A 17,472-nucleotide genomic window follows, 5' to 3' on the forward strand; every position below is an offset into this window, starting at 1 on the left:
TACTTTGCTATACAATATAAAAAGTGGCTATAAATAATAATATTTTTAAAGTGTTTTAGTTTATAATAAATAGGGTATATTATTTAGCTATAGCACGTAAAATAAAACCATATGGTGTGTGATAGTGCTTTGTAAGGTTGAGCTTATTTTGCTTTTAGTGATTCCATAGAATTAAGGTAATTTATGTGGAGATAAAGTTCATGAAATCACCTACTTAAGTGTAAAGGAGTGGTCTCCTTTTATGAAAGACTTGGAATGTCTTTCTAGAGCAATGATGAGGCCCGAGGTATGTGCATGAACATAAAAGCACTTTATGAGTATCGCGGAGTTTGTAAAAAATTTAAGGACATAATATGTGTTTAGGGGTCTCAACTGAAGTCTATTCAATTTAAAAGTATTTTACTTTGTGGACATAGATCGTTGCCTCACTTAACTATGCCTCAATTCAATATGAAAGATATTGGCACTTAAGTATATAATTCTTCCTTTGCCCAGAAACTATTCATATTCTTTACATTTGGATTAATGGGGATTGCCGGCATTTTTATTAATGCTTGGTAATATAAAGTCAAAAATGCTCCTTTTTTTCTCTTATTTTGTATCTTATGTGAAAGAAAAAAGTCCTTCATTGATTAGATAGAGCTCTCTTTTTCTCTTTATATTGAATTGTTCTTTATTGGACTTGTAAAGAGATAATAAAAAAATTTATTTCGCATATATAAGATATGAGTTTGAACACAAAGTTGATCGATTTTATCCCATACACACGATATATACATGAGGCCTAATCCAAATCTGCTTTTGCAAAAAATATTCTTGATATTTTAAGGCTACCAGAAAATTGTGGAAATACACACTTACAAGAATATGTCCAGATACATTACAGAATAAATTCTGTATCAATTGCATTTTTATTTCTGTAAAAGATATGTTTATCCTTAAAATTGGATAATAATTAAACTTATAATATGGTTCTAAGGACATGTGATTTCACTTAATACCAATTGATAAATATGAAGATTAATAACAGAAATGAGCTATAAAGTAAAGCAAACCAGTGTTGAAACGGAATTCAACCCTCGAGCTAGGGTGCCCTCGAACTGATTGATACCAAAGCAATTAAAAATAAAGTAAGATGATGATCAAGAGAGTATAAGTTAAAGAGAGAGGGTTATATTTACTCTTTTATGCGAGAATAATGTGTCTTACAAATGGTTAATACTCCCCTTTGGTATAACTATAATTACAGAAGGAAATCCCATGATTAGCTAATTAACCGTTTCTGATTTGATCCATTCTGAGATTTACGCCATGATCCTCGACCAGTCACCGAGGTTTACGTTGTGATCCTCTACCAGTCACGGATATTTTGCCTTTCTGTTATTGTGCTATCTTCGATCTTACTCGATGTCTGTCTCGTTTGGCTTCGATCGCTACTAGCCTCGATCTCGACAGGTACCCCGGTTGTGAACTCGGTACCTAGTCCTCGTGATTTAGTCTGTTCCATTACGAGGTCATCCTTCAATGTAATCTCCCGGTCTTGGTCAAATAGTAAAATCGGGTGGGCCCGGTTTTAATCGTATACAGATAGTCCCCTCGTTATTTTGGAGTGTAATGACAAGAAACGAATTGAGCCTTCGATGTTTCTACCTCGACCTGTCATGACGTCATCCTCGTGATGTAAGCGACGGAAGTGACTGAAACGTCCCGTCTGTACAGTTACCAAGGCATTAAATGCACGTCAGTCGATGGTCGGCACCGCCAATTTTGGACCGTCGTTGTGAAATCTATAAATAGCTCCTCTCTTTACCATTTTGAACTTTTACTTTCAAATTTCCAATCTCCAAAGCTTTTTACATCTTCTAAGTTCTTCATCTGCAAATCTACGATTCTCACTGCTAACCTCTTCTTAGAAAACCAAATCTTATCATCTCCATCTAATTTTAACTTCAAATCCAAATGGCGAAAACGTAAAAAACTGTTCCTCAAAAGGAAAATGCTTCTTCACTACGGCCGGCCGGCGATAAAACACCGGTGGAGCCGCGCTCTGAAGAGTGTGTTCCCAGGGGGTGCATCCTCACCTCCGACTTTAAGACCGATAAAGCATCATCGATTCCCGGTCGATGCGAGCCAGTGTCGAGGTATATATGCTCGATAACTGAGGGATACCTTAAGCAGGTGAAGAAAGACTGCAACTGGAGAGCAAAGAGGTGGTGATCCCGACCCCCGAAGAGGACATCACCACCCATGTGGAAGGGTTTCTAAGTGTTTATACTTACCCTTTCACGCTGGGCCCCCTCGACCTCGTTGTCGTTGATTTTTGCCGTCAATACCAAATAACCCTAGGCCAAGTCCATTCTTCCTTTTGGCGAATTGTTATTCTGCTCCGATTCTTTGTGAACAAAGTCGAGGGGATGCCTTTCACCCTCGACCACCTTATCAGGTTGTACAGCCCTTGCCTCTATCGAGAAGGGTTAATAAAACTCCAACGTCGGGCTACCAAAGTGTTGTTCTCGAGCATAGACGAGGACAAGGACCGAGGCTGGATGGACCGGTTCGTTCGAGTGAGGACTTCTGACCTAATCCCGGCCGAGAAGATGCCATTTCCCGAGAAATGGAATATGAAGCGTAAGTACAATCCCCTTGTTAGCTCCTATTTATTATTTTGCTCCTTTGCTTCTTCTCATCGATATCCTTTTCCGTGATGTAGCGATCGCTCTGATGCCCGGTGCAATTCCTAGATGGTAAGCCCCTTTTCTACGTTTTTGATGATTTTTTTAAAACATTTCTTACTTAATTTCCTTTTATACATGCCTTGGAAAAGATGCTGTCATGAGGCCCTTATCTGGTGAGGAGACTTCGATCCTGGCACCGAAATTGGCGAAGGACAAAAAGAGGAAAAATACCTCAACCTCCGAGGATCCAGTACCTAAAAAGAAGGTGGCTCCTAAGCCGAGGCAGAACATCATCCTCCTGACCGAAGACTTTGTTCACCGTCTAAGGGATGAAGACGGAGAAGAGGAAGAAGACGACTTCGGGTTGGTGGCCTGAGTGGGAATGAGCACCAAGGCCCCAAAATCCATTGAATCGGTGAAGACTGCAGAGACTCCATCTCTAGATGAGGGGGTCTCAGTAGGAGACTTGGGCAAAGTCCCCGAGTCATCGAGGATTGAAGATGCCTCCCACCATAATGAGCCAACGGTAGGTACGGTTGTAGGGGCTGGTCTCGAGTCCCCTCGAAATGGAGAGAATTCCCCAAGTGATCCACTTGGGGTAATAGAAATTGGAGGTTCCTCGATGCTCCCCTCAATTTCCGAGGAGATGATTCAAGAGGGCCTTGAAAACCCTCTCCATCGAAGGAGCCCACGGAAGGGAGGATCCCTTCCGTGATTACTTTACTGAGGTCGAAGATGCTACCGGCCTGAGCGACTTCGAAGCACAGCAAGCTCTGAATCGGGTAAGCCTTAACTTCCCTTGTTAGTGTTACCCTTGTGTTCATTGTTTCTTCCTGTCTAACTTCTTTTCTTCTTTCTGCGTAGGCTTGAGCACTTCATCGGGGAGAATTTTCTCGGTCTCGAGCTGAGCTGAGTTAGTATGAGGCCGACCTCCGAGGGCCCGGGGAGGAGAAAAATGCCCTTAAACTTCTCTGTGGGAAAAAAGAAGAGGAGACCAAGGACCTCCGAGCCAAGTTGGCCAAGGCTCACCAAGATCAGACCGACCTAATCGTGCAGGTAATGAAAATCTTAAAAGCTCATGGGCTCGATTCGAGAATGGTGGCTAATATTTCAATCTCACAGCTGCAACAGAAGGTCGAAAGGATCGAGCAGCTCCACGAGGAGGTCAATATGATGAAGGCGGAGACCTTGGGGTGGAAAAAAGGCATGGACCGCTTTGCTGTAGAAAAAGAGACTGCTTTATCCCAATTGTCATCGACCAAAAGTCAGCTTCGAGGCATGAAGGAGAAAAGCTCAATTCAGGCAAAGAAAATAGAGGAGCTCGAGGCTCGGTTGGCTTCCGAACTTGCAAAGGCCAAGTCCTAATCCGAAAAGACAAAGGCCGAGGCAGAGGTGATCGTGGCCATCTATCGGGCCGATGCTGAAGCCGCTCAAGTGCAAGCGAGAGAGGCAGCCGAGACCACTCAAACCCGAGCACATTGGATTGCTGAACTTGCCAAATGCCAATCTCGGAGGGGAACCCTCGAGGAGATCCACACTCGAGGAAAAATCCTGACGAGATAATAAAGGCTAGAGAGCGTGAAGCTGATGCTGGAGCTCTGGCCTCCTCCGATGATGACGATGACGCAGAGAGTAAGAGTGGGTCCAGGAGCGGGGAGGACCTCGATAGAGAAGAAGCTGCCCCCGGAGAAAATTAGGAACCTTAGGATTTTTCACTTTTGATCTTTTGTGTAGGATCCTGATCGGACCTTGTAAATATTCTCACATATATAAAGATCTCTTTGCTTTCTGACTTGTCTTTATTTCATTTTCTGCCTTGTGAAAATTTTGTTTCATTCATGCCTTATGAAAAATTTGTTCATAAGTTCGAGGCTTAGGCAATTTGATTGAAGTCGGACTAGTGTAGTTTTTATAATCGAGTGAGTACTTGCTCGAACTCGGAGTAGGGTGACCCATAGGTTTTATTGAGTGAGGATGATTTCTCGAACTCAAAAATAAATGGCCCTTTAGGCTCTTGAATTAGGCCGATACAACCATAGTAAAAAGAATGGCTTTCTCCCCCTTTTCGGCTTGAAAGGTTTATTGTTTGATCATATAAAATCGGTTGTGCCTTAGCATGAAATAAGGGTTTTGCTCGAGTGTTCGAACGGTTCCGTACCCATTAGGATTTTCAAGGGTCAATATTATCGAGACCCTTTATTTCGTAATGCCTTAGCATAAAATAAAGAATTTGTTCGAGAGTTCGAATGACTTTGTACCCATTACGGTTTTCAAGGGTCGATATTATCGATACCCTTAGTAATTCAGCCGAGGGTTGCCTTTTTAACCGGTTTATGAAAATATTCGAAGGCCTATTTTATAACGAAAATCGGATGTCTCTGAACCGTGTTAATTTGGTTGTAGCCTTAATCTTGGGGTTAGCCTTTTGGGCTTGTTGGTTAGCCTTTTGGGCTTCTTACCCTGTTATACTTCTCACTTGTTCGAAGTATCAGTCCCCGAGTGGGGTGGTCGTGGCCTATAAGATCGAGGATTGACTTTTTTAAGGTCTTACGATCTCGAGGTTTTAGTAATTCGATCATGTCGACTTTTTGGATGGCAGTCCCCAAGTGCGGGGTCAATTGTTCAAACTTTAGTTGTGACCGGCCCTTAAGTCAGTTTCCACAACAGATCACAAGCATGACATTGTAAAGTAAAATTTTCTCTAAGGCATGAAATATCTGGCAAGGAAAAATACTTTTTTCAATAGATTAACATGCGTACATGTTTTCCATTAGGGCTCGAGTAATCTACATGGGCATGGTTCGTTCGACCGTTTGACCCTTATAAAATTTTCCTATCGAGACCTTGTCGGCACGAAGTATTTTCCTGTCTGAGGGTGATGCCCCCAGTATTCGAGGTTGATTGTAAAGGAGCCTTGGATACTGTTGAATTGCTCTAAGTCAGCACGAACAATGGTTGCCTCGTTAAAAACCTCGCCGGAAAAAACCCATTTGGGACAAAAATCGGTCTAAGGAAAAAGAGTGCAACGCATGCTTTCAGACCTAAAGACTTTGTGTTTGAACACCTGCAAATGGTTAGTACAAAATATAAATGAAAATGGAGAAGGTCGTACCTTAGCAGTAATATCGTTTGAGGAGTGATATATTCCAATTGTTTGGAAACTGTTCGTCGTTCATCGTGCCAAGTTTGTAGGATCCCTTTCCGATGATATCGAGGACCTGATATGGTCCTCCCAGTTCGGGCCAAGTTTTCCTTTGTTTGGGTCTCGAGTATTAAGGGTGACCTTCCTCAGAACTAAGTCCCCAATTTTAAAGTGTCGAAGATTGGCTCTTCGATTGTAGTACCTTTTGACCCGTTGTTTCTGTGCGGCCATCCGAATGAAGGCGACTTCACGTTTTTCATCTAGCAATTCGAGGCTTGTATTCATAGCCTCATGATTTGACTCTCTCATTTCATATCGAAACCTGACGCTAGGTTCCCCGACTTTAATTGGGATCAGAGCTTTGACGCCATATACTAAAGAGAACAGTGTTGCCCCCATACTGGATTTTGATGTTGTTCGATACGCTTAAAGGACTTCGGGCAATATTTATCTCCATTTTCCCTTAGCGTAGTTCAATCTTTTCTTTAGATTTTGAATGATGGTCTTGTTTGTCGATTCGGCTTGTCCGTTCCCACTAGGATGATATGGCGTCGACATATTTTGTGATCTTCAAGAGACTTTGTCACTTTGCTGCCGAGTAATTTCTTTTCATTGTCTCATACGATCTCGGCAGGCATCCCGAACCGGCATATAATGTGGTCCCAGATGAAATCTATGACTTCTTTCTCTCTAATTTTCTCGAAAGCCTGTGCTTCAACCCACTTAGAGAAATAGTCAGTCATAAACAAAATAAATTTAGCTTTACCTGGGGCCGATGGTAGAGGGCCGACGATATCCATTCCCCATTTCATGAATGGCCATGGGGATAAGACCGAGTGAAGTTGCTCTCCGGGTTGGTGAATCATCGGTGCATACCTTTGACATTTGTCGCACTTTCGAACAAACTCATTTGTATCCTTTTCCATATTGGCCCAATAGTATCCTGCTTTGATGACTTTGTGAACCAATGATTTGGCACCAGAATGATTTTCACATGTGCCCTCGTAGATTTCTCGTAGTACGTAGTCGGTATCTCCTGGTCCTAAACATATTGCCAATGGTCCATCGAATATCTTTCTATATAGTGTTCCGTCTTCGGCCAATGTGAATCGTGCGGCCTTCGTACGTAGAGTCCTCGATTCCCTAGGATCCGATGGAAGCTTCCCAATCTTTAGGTATTCGATATATTTGTTCCTCCAATACCAGGCCAGATTTGTGGAGTTGATTTCGGTGTGGCCTTCTTCGATTACTGACCTTGAAAGGTTTACGACAGTCCTCGAGCTAATGTCGTCATCTTCGACTGATGACCTCAAATTTGCGAGGGCATCGGCCTCGCTGTTTTGTTCTCGAGGCACATGCTGTAGGGTCCATTATTTAAACCGATGTAGAGTCACATGTAGTTTGTCCAAGTATCTCTGCATTCGATCTTATCGAACCTCGAAGGTTCTGTTGACTTGGTTTACCACAAGCAGGGAGTCACATTTGGCCTCAATGACTTCTGCTCCCAAACCTTTAGCTAGCTCGAGACCTGCAATCATGGCCTCATACTCGGCCTCATTGTTAGTTAACTTGGTAGTTTTGATAGCTTGTCTAATTGTATTACCTGTGGGTGGCTTCAAAACGATGCCTAGTCCGGACCCCTTCACGTTCGAAGCGCCGTCTGTGAAGAGGGTCCACACCCCCGATGATGCATCCGACTTTAATAATAGTTCCTTTTCGACCTCAGGTACGAGGCATAGCATAAAGTCGGCCACAAAGTCTGCTAAGATTTGAGACTTGGTCGATACTCGATATCATACCCACTAATCTCGACGGCCCATTTGGCCAACCGACATGAAAGTTCGGGCTTATGCAAAATATTGCGAAGGGGATAAGTAGTCACCACACAGATCGGGTGACACTGAAAATATGGTTTTAACTTCCTAGAGGTGCTTATTATGGCAGGCTATAATTTTTCTAAGTGTGGGTACCGGGTCTTGGCCTCACCTAAAATTCGACTAACATAGTAAACAGGAAATTGCGTACCTTGCTCTTTTCGAACTAGGACCCCACTTACCGCAATTTCTGAGACTGCTAAGTACAAGTAGAGTTGCTCGTCCGCTTTCGGAGTATGAAGTAGTGGCGGGCTGGAGAGGTACCGCTTTAATTCTTCCAATGCTTGTTGGCATTCTGGGGTCTATGCAAAATTGTTCTTCTTTTTGAGCAGTGAGAAGAACCTGTGACTTCTATCTAAAGACCTCGATATGAATCGGCCTAGGGCGGCTATGCGCCCTATTAATCTTTGTAGGGCCTTAACATTGTCCACGGTTGTGATATCTTCAATTGCCTTGATTTTATCGGGGTTAGATCCCCCGATTTGATACCATAAAGCTGAGAAACTTGCCCGAGCTGACCCCAAATACACATTTCTCTAGGTTGAGTTTCATGTTGTATTTCCTTAGTATATCGAAGGTCTCCTGCAAATGTGTCAAATGGTCCTCTGCTCGCAGGGACTTAACTAGCATATCGTCAATATAAACCTCTATTGATTTACCTATTTGTTCTTCGAACATTCGATTTACTAAGTGTTGATAAGTGGCACCAATAGTTTTTAGTCTAAACAACATTACATTATAACAATAAGTGTCGTACTTAGTGATTAACGAAGTCTTTTCCTGATCCTCCGGGTTGTACCAGGAGTAGGCATCGAGAAAACTAAGAATCTCGTGGCCGGCCGTGGCATCGATCATGCGATCGATATTCGGCAGAGGAAAAGAGTCTTTAGGACATGCTTTATTTAAATCTTTATAGTCTACGCACATTCTAAGTTTATTTCTCTTTTTAGGGACTACGACTACGTTTGCTAACTATTCAGGATATTTTACTTCCCGAATGGATCCTATTTTGAGAAGTTTGGTTACCTCGTCCTTGATGAATGCATGTTTTACCTCAGACTGAGGCCTTCTCTTTTGTTTTACTGGGCGGAACTTCGGGTCCAAGCTCAGTCGATGTGTAGTGATCTCCGGTGAGATTCCTGTCATATCTAGGTGGGACCAAAAAAAACAATTCATATTATTGATAAGAAATTTAATGAGTTTTTCCCTGAGTTCGGGGGTTAACCCTATACCCAGGTATAACTTTCGATCGGGTAGATACTCGATCAGTATGACTTGCTCCAACTCTTCAACTGTCGATTTAGTGGCGTCGAAATCCTCGGGGATTATGAAGGATCGAGGGGTCCAGTATCCATCGCCCTCGTCCGTTTCTTTCTTCTCCGACTGAGTCAAGGCTGGTGGCTGTGATTGCTATTTAGCTTCCTGTTCTCCTTTGGACTCCGATCCCTTTATTGACGAAAGTACCGATACAGCTATTACTTCGTCGACTGCAAACATCTCTTTGGCAGCATGTTGTTCCCCATACACCGTTTCTACTCCATTTGGTGTTGGGAACTTCAACATTTGGTGAAGGGTTGAGGGGACCGCCCTCATGTTGTGAAACCATGGTCTTTCGAGCAGTGCATTGTATCTCATATCGCCCTCGATCATATGGAACTTTATTTCTTGAATAGTTCCGGCTACATTTACTAGTAGGATGATTTCACCTTTAGTTGTTTCACTCACCATGTTGAAGCCATTGAGAATCCGAGTTGCGGGTACGATCTGATCTTGTAGGCCGAGCTGATCCACGACCCTCGATCGAATAATATTGGCCAAGCTTCCTCGATCAATTAAAATATATTTAATCTGAATTTTATTCATATGGATAGAAATTACCAAAGCATCATTGTGGGGTTGTGAGATCCCTTTTTCTTCCTCATCATTGAATGATAAAGTGCCTTCTGGCACATAGTCACGAGTTCGTTTTTTCCTGGTGATTGATACTTTTGGGCGTTTGAACACGGGCCCTTGTGGAATATCAACCCCGCCAACGATAGTGTGAATCACGTGCTGAGGTTCTTCTTGCTCGTTTTTCCTGTTTGCATCCCTGTATCTGAAATGGTTTTTAGCTCGGTCGCTCAAGAATTCACAAAGGTGTCCCTCGTTGAATAGACGGGCCACCTCCTCCCTTAGTTGCCTGCAATCTTTGGTTTTATGACCATGTATACCATGGTATTTGCATATTTTATTGGGGTTTCTTTGGGATGGATCAGTTTGTAGGGGTCTGGGCCATCTAGTATCTTTGATTCTCCCAATGGCTGACACAATACCTGATACATCGATGCTGAAGTTGTATTCCGATAATTGTGGTGCTTATGTGGGACCGACATGTTTATCGAAGCCACTTTTTCTCACGAGCCCTTGAGAGCTCTGTCCTCGATCGTTCCTTCAATCATTTTGGATGGGATTGCATCCTAGGCCGTTGTTCCTACGATCTGCATTGTATTGTTGATACCGATCTCTATTCGGCCGGGGTTCTCTATCGATATCCCTTTGAGTTCTGCCGATGGGCCTGTTTTGATAAACGGAACCGGAAGGGGTTCCCAATTGATTATCCTCAATCCTGATCTTTGACCGATACCAATTATGTACATCGGCCCAGGTTACCACTGGATATTCAATTAAATTCTGCTTTAGCTGTCGTGATGCCACCAAACTTCGTTCGTTCAAACCCTGAGTAAAGGCTTGAACAACCTAATCGTCTGTGACCGGTGGTAGTTCCGTGCGTTTCATCTGGAATCGAGATACGAATTCCCTCAGCATTTCGTTGTCTTTTTGTTTTACCTTGAAGAGGTCCGACTTCCTAGTTGCAACCTTTATTGCTCTGGTATGTGCCTTTACGAAGGAGTCTGCAAGCATGGCGAAGGAATTGATAGAATTAGGCGGAAAATTGTGGTACCATATCATAGCTCCTTTCGATAAGGATTCTCCAAATTTCTTCAGTAAAATAGATTCAATATCATCGTCTTCCAAGTCATTCCCTTTTATTAAGCAGGTATAAGAAGTGACATGCTTATTAGGGTCGGTGGTCCCATTATAGTTAGGAATTTCTATCATTTAGAATTTTTTCGGAATGGGTTTCAGAGCTGCACTTGGAAGGAAAGGCTTCTGTACGAATTTCTTTGAATCCATACCCTTTAGAATCGGCGGTGCCCTCGGTATTTGGTCAACCCGAGAGTTGTATGTCTCTACTTTCTTGTCATTTTCCTCAATTTTCTTGTCTCCTGATTCAATCCGTTTAGTGAGCTCCTCGAACATTTTCATAATAGCGGAGTCAGTCCCCGATTCGTTGGCGTTCGACCTTTCTGGCACATGCTCGGTTTTGTGGACGACTTCTGGTTCGATCCTACTCGGTGTTCGGTGCTGATTTTATAGTTGTGCTATAGCGACTTGTTGAGCCTGTAACATTTTGAATATCAATTGGAGTCTAACTCCACCGTCTTTTCCGCCATGCATACCTCGACCCCCTGATCGAACTTCCATACGTACACTACCTTCGGGATCAACGCCCAAATTTGCATTTAGGGCAACATGTGAACTGACATCGACGGGATTTGCAGTTGGTGCTCCCTCGAGGTCAGCCTGAGGCACCTCGATTCCTGGGGCGGCTATATTGTCATTTTCCCCGTGAACTCCGAGGCCATTGTCACCATGTGTAGGTGTTACTTGTGAGTTTGACATGTTTATCCTGAAAATTAAGAATCTTACGAGAACAAGTGTAAAGCAGTGTGTGTTACCGAAATTAGGATTAAGCAATCACTATTATTCTTAGCTCCACGCTGGGCGCCAAACTATTTTCCTTAAAATTGGATAACAATTAAACTTATAATATGGTTCTAAGAATACGTGATTTCACTTAATACCAATTGATAAATATGAAGATTAATAACAGAAATGAGCTATAAAGTAAAGCAAGCCAGTGTTGAAACGGAATTCAACCCTTGAGCTAGGGTGCCCTTGAACTGATTGATACCAAAGCAATTAAAAATAAAGCAAGATGATGAACATGAGAGTATAAGTTAAAGAGAGAGTGTTATATTGGCTTTTTTATGCGAGAACAATGTGTCTTACAAATGGTTAATATTCTCCTTTATATAATAGAGGAGTTCTACTTATGGTATAACTCTAATTACAGAAGAAAATCCCATGATTAGCTAATTAACCATTTCTGATTTGATCCGTTCCGAGATTTACGCCATGATCCTCGATCAGTCACTGAGGTTTACGTCGTGATCCTTGACCAGTCACGGATATCTCGCCTTTCTGTTATTGTGCTATCTTCGATCTTGCTCGATGTCTGTCTCGTTTGGCTTCGATCGCTACTAGCCTCGATCTCGACAGGTACCTTGGTTCTAAACTCGGTACCTAGTCCTCGTGATTTAGTCTGTTCTATTATGAGGCCGTCCTTCGATGCAATCTCCCGGTCTCGGTCAAATAGTAATAACCGTATACAAGATACATATTAATTTCCTTGATAATTTTATCTCTCTCATTGTGTCTAAAGTTATTCTTCTCAATTCCGTTTCTGGGCATTTGTGTTTGTGCAAACTCCAAACTTCTAACCATGCGTACACGTATTTCGGAGTGCAAACTCTAAACTTTCAACCACGAGTGCATGCGTTTAAAAGTTGTGTGAAACCTTAGAGCATTTTGCATTTTGCATCATGGTCGGACCGAAATCGCTTTCAAGGTAATGCTTACGCTACGACACAACGTTTTTCCATAGGTTGTTTCTATTCCCTTTTCGTGCATTATCAATATTGTTAGTTATTTTTCCAACATCTTAAGCGATCAACAAGTCCTAGGATTTGTTGATCAACCTCGAAGAAATTACATAGTGATACTTGCAAATTGTGAAACTACGGGTTAAGAAATTGGATGGGCCCTCTAGTTGGACCAAGAGAATGGCCCACAATTATCCAAATATCGGGCTTCCTCCACTTTCAAATGGCCCATTTGGCCCAATTACCACCCAGCCGATGGAACTTTTCGATCCACCTTGTGATCGATGGGACATTCTGGCTAGAGGTCCACCAATAAAATCTCTCGTGACCGAGAAACATACTGCTAGTATGTGAATTGAAAAAAAGAAGAAGCAATAAATACTGTTTGCCATACAAACTTAACTCAAATTCTAGATTCGTAAAATTCAACTTAAAGGGAACAAGAGTAACTATATGATATAGTAGGAAGTCATCAAACTATGGGTTTATACACTTGCGAACTAAGACGAGATAATCAAATTACAAAAATTACTTAAGACATCTTTACCTCTTCTGAGTGTCTCGCCCAAGGTTCAAGTGTGAGAACTATTCTCGTGCAACTTTCAATTTGATTCTCCGTGAAATTGACTATAATGTTTTTTTTTTTTAAAAAAAAAAAAAAAAAAAATTAATAAAACTAAAACGTTTAACTTTTACTATTTGAGATATATGCACAATTTTTTTTTCTCCCTTTAAGATCGAGACCACGAATTAACAAACATAATAAGTCGCTGCTCTTAATAATTCCAAGTTAATTTAATAAAGCTTGAGAGTACGAAGTGTTGGTATTAGTAGTTAGTACAGCCCGAAAGAGCCTAATTGGACTAAGCTCTTAAATACCTGCGACAAGAAAAAGAAAAATTGCAAATTAATGGAGAAAACAGAGTAAAACCAAAGGTTAGAATATTCTCCTTTATAGGGTTCTTAGATACTTGTCAATGTTGTAATAAAATATAGCAAATGAATCTTGGGTCCCTTGTCCGAGAATCTTGTTTTAGTGAATTCTTTTTATAAATAGAATGGTCCTGTAGTGGATAGTGAAATAAAATAAATAAATAAAAAGATAATCATACAAGAAATAGACATCACACAAATAATATCCAGTTAATATTTTATTAGGGCAAATCAACTATGTATTACAGTACATTAGAAGAAGCTTCCTTCACTCCAGTGGCGGAGCCACCTACACTCCTTCGCGGGAAAAATACATTGTATAGATAGGTAAAAAAATTATATGTATATATATATATACTATGTATTGACTCCTCTTAATTTTTTGATATATTTACTTTTATATATTTTGACACCCCTTACCGAAAATTCTGGCTCCGCCACTGCTTCACTCACTACAATATTAGTGGAGCAACACAAAAAGAGATGTCAAAAAACCAAACCATTTTGATGCTCCAGGACAACCTTAAAGAACAAAGCCAATTAGGCATTTGTTCATCTCTATTGACACCAATCAATAAGAAAGTTAAATGGCACACCATGGAAATTAATTAGTACAAACATCACACTCTCAATGTTTGTTTAATATAATAGCACACGTTATATTAAGATAAAACGCAATTCTTTTTTTTCTTTTCGAATCTGTAGTCAGTTCGTTCAGGAATCCCAAAGGCAATCATCCATTTCTTCATAATCACTCATTTCATAATCGTTGCAACTAATCATTGTCTCTTCTCCAACATATTCTCTAGTCACGTCACTCCACATTTTTGGTGAATCCATTGGGAAGTCATTAATAGCTTGAATTTGACTTGGAGATAGTCCTATGGTTACTGGTGCTAAATTATTAGTTGCACTTGAACTTGCCATCTCCTCAGAATTTCTCTTGACTTTTAGTGCAGCTTCTTGAGCTGCAAAACGTATATCGTCAGGGCTACAACTTGCTGGTTTAGGGAGAAAATCGACCAACTCTGGAAAATTTAGCTTTGCTGCATGCCCTCTAAGGTGCAATGCAGCTGAATCATACGCAGCGGCAGCCATCTCTGATGTGTCAAAACTCCCTAGCCATATTCTCGTTTTCTTCCCTGGCTCACGAATTTCGGACACCCATTTCCCCCATTTCCTTTTTCTAACACCTCTATAAGGTGATGTAACGCCACCCCTTCTACTAGGCTTGCTAGTATTGTTGTTCTCTTCCATATAGCTAAATGTTTTAATAATGCTAATAGATTTAGCTTGTCTTAAGTGTGATCAAGTTAAGTGTATATATAGGCATGTATTGGACTAATTAAAAGTCAGAACAAGCATCATTTCTAATGTGTTAGAGAACTATAAATTGGAGGGAGCTTCCATGCTGTTTCAGAGGGTTTGAAAAGAAATATTTGAATGTAGGACAAAGTAGATAAAAATTAGTGTTCGGATAGGGTGATTTTCTATTTTTGTTTATTTTATATTTTTATCGTGAAGTGTAACGCATCAAGCTAGCAGCAACCACTGGAGATTCAGCACGTTTGGACGTTCATGTGGTATAAATTAATGTATTCAACTGTCGGTTTCTAAAGTGCGAAATTTTTTGAGTCGTTTTTTGAGTCGTAGGTCTAAGAGATATTGTCGCAAACTTAGTAACAGAAGAAGACAATGGATGATGTTCTTGTTAGGTGATATTTCCTGTTATACGACGCGGTTTGTATTGAGGTGGCAAGTTTTCAGTCTAAAGTTTAAGAAATGTTAATTAAAATAAGGCACATCCCCCTTCACCAATAGCTTTAAAGATACAATGATTCAGAACTTTTAAAACCTTTTTTTTTTCTTTGCTATTTTTTTTGGGATTGCTCTCATACTTTATAAAGAAGTGAATTTGAGATTTCTAGAACATAAACGCACTATTAAAGTATTAAGAGGTAATAAATCCTTATTTTTTACGGTAAATAACTTAGTATTTAATCAAATACATCATTCAGACTTTTTGAAATATGAAAATTAACAGATAATATTAGATTAATTTTAGGGACAGAAAAAACCCATATGTTCACTTATCCATAATATGGACTATAAATCCTCCCTTAATCCTCTCCTTGAAGGAGGAAAGGAGCCCACCAGACCACCAAAGACCTCACCTGAAAATTAAAAAACTTTTTTGTTTTTTGTTTTTGTCACCAAGAGAACTTTAAGACTATTCTTTTCAAGTGTTGACTATTGAATAATGGACTCAAACATCTTTGAAGTTTGGTCACCTCAACCTTTTCAAAAATTCCTTTCGTATTTTTGAACATCTATGTAGGCATATAAATTATATTAAAACTAAATTCATAAAATAATTTGGATTATATTTTAAATTCAAGATATGTTGGTCAAAATAAATATTATGGGCTAATATAATTGAATTATTTGTATAAGTTCAATATATATGGATTAAATAAATGAGTCTTAATCTATTGGGCTAGCCCATTTAATTAGGCTAAAGTGATGAGCACACATCATTAAGCCCAAGATGTCATCTTCCTAGAGGCTCAGTTTGGTGCCACGCGTCAAATGACGTGGCACGCCAAGTCAAACGGAAGAGCCAATAGGATTGTGCCACGTGTCAAAATGACTAGGCATGCCAAATCAAATTAAAGGGCCAATGAAACCGTGCCACGTGTGCAAGTGACATGTTCTGGCCAATCAAATGCGACCTTGTCACACTTCGATTTGATTGGTCGGAAAGAGTTTGTTCTTATCATAACTCTTTCATCCCACAACTATAAATAGGGATGTTCATAACCCAGAAAAGACACAAGAATAGTAACAAGAAGCAAGAGAGAGCTCGTGGATCAAACGCCACAAATTTCTCTACAAGTTTCAAGCTTCAAGCAATCAAGTTTAAGTTCAAGTTCAAGAAATCAAGTTCAAGTTCAAGAAATTAAGTTCAAACTCAAGAACGAAGAACAAATCAAGTTCAAGCTCAAGAATAAAGAACAAATCAAGATTCAAGGAGTACGAGTTCAAATCAAAGTTCGTGCTAGTTGAATCCAAGATCAACGTCCGTGGCAACAAATATAGATTTAAGATCAAGCTCAAAGGCCCTTGGATTTATTTACTATTGGAAAGAAGAATCAGAGGATTCATAGAGATTATACACTCATATTATTTGAAATCAAATACTACGATTGTTGCAATATTGTTTTGCTCTTGATTATATTTTCTCGACGCAAATTTATTGTCTACAAATTCTGGCACACCCAGTGGGACAATCTCTACTTCTCATCTCAACTTTTCAATCACCAAAGTTCAAGAACGTCGAAATGGCTTCAAAGAAAATCAACTCCAGATCAACATCCACCAAGGCTGCTAACTCCAGGTTCTATGCTGATGTGGAAGGCATCCTCGATGTTACCTTTGGAAGCTTTGGACCCGTTACGAGGAGCAAAGCAAGCTCTTTGGGACAACAAGCACTCCAAGTGTCGTTCGTATCAACCCCTGTTTTTGGATCTTCATCCTCAAAAGGAGCAAGATCCTATACGAATGAATCCGAAGGAGGAAGCGATATTGCTAAAAAAATCAAGAAAACTCTAGCTCTGCTTGACCTCTACGGATCAAAGAACTCTATTGTGAAGGAAGATGATAATATTTCAAGTGATGAATCTTCCACACTTACACCGCATAGCGTGAGCCATTCGAGAATCAATTTGTGTGACAATCCATGCTACTACTCATCATCTACAACAACCATGCAAGCCATGGTGACAAACACTTCATATGTGGAAGAGCAGTTGGGAAAATTGAAGAAAGCAATCGCTAGCTTGACCAAGTGCATGCAAAATCAAGATGCTAGAATTGACAAGCTAACAGACAGGGTGGGAATCTTGATAGAAGAAGAATCCACCCATGCACCTGAAAAACTCCTAGAAGTTCAAGAGATTGATCCTCCCCCACGACAAATTACATCCACTAAGGAAATTCCAGTCTTTTCGGAAGGGATGACTCCAATCAATCAACTAAAGGAGTTCATTGAAGAGACTATAAAAACAAATATGAAGTTGCTT

At 40.5% G+C, this 17,472-nt stretch overlaps 1 protein-coding gene across 1 annotated transcript; it reads right to left on the reverse strand.

Moving 5' to 3' along the window:
• Positions 1 to 13,700: 13,700 nt before the first annotated feature.
• Positions 13,701 to 14,663, reverse strand: LOC104106548 (ethylene-responsive transcription factor ERF021-like). The gene has a single exon (XM_009615114.4). It carries the CDS (start codon positions 14,645 to 14,647, stop codon positions 14,105 to 14,107), a length of 543 nt encoding a protein of 180 aa, XP_009613409.1. The 5' UTR covers positions 14,648 to 14,663; the 3' UTR covers positions 13,701 to 14,104.
• Between the last annotated feature and the right edge of the window lie 2,809 nt (positions 14,664 to 17,472).

Source organism: Nicotiana tomentosiformis, chromosome 3 (genome assembly GCF_000390325.3).
Source record: "Nicotiana tomentosiformis chromosome 3, ASM39032v3, whole genome shotgun sequence".
Taxonomy (NCBI): Eukaryota; Viridiplantae; Streptophyta; class Magnoliopsida; order Solanales; family Solanaceae; genus Nicotiana; species Nicotiana tomentosiformis.

Bases quoted from the DNA above. Each gene is read 5' to 3' on its own strand.
- LOC104106548 (XM_009615114.4), bottom strand. From the start codon at position 14,647: ATGGAAGAGAACAACAATACTAGCAAGCCTAGTAGAAGGGGTGGCGTT.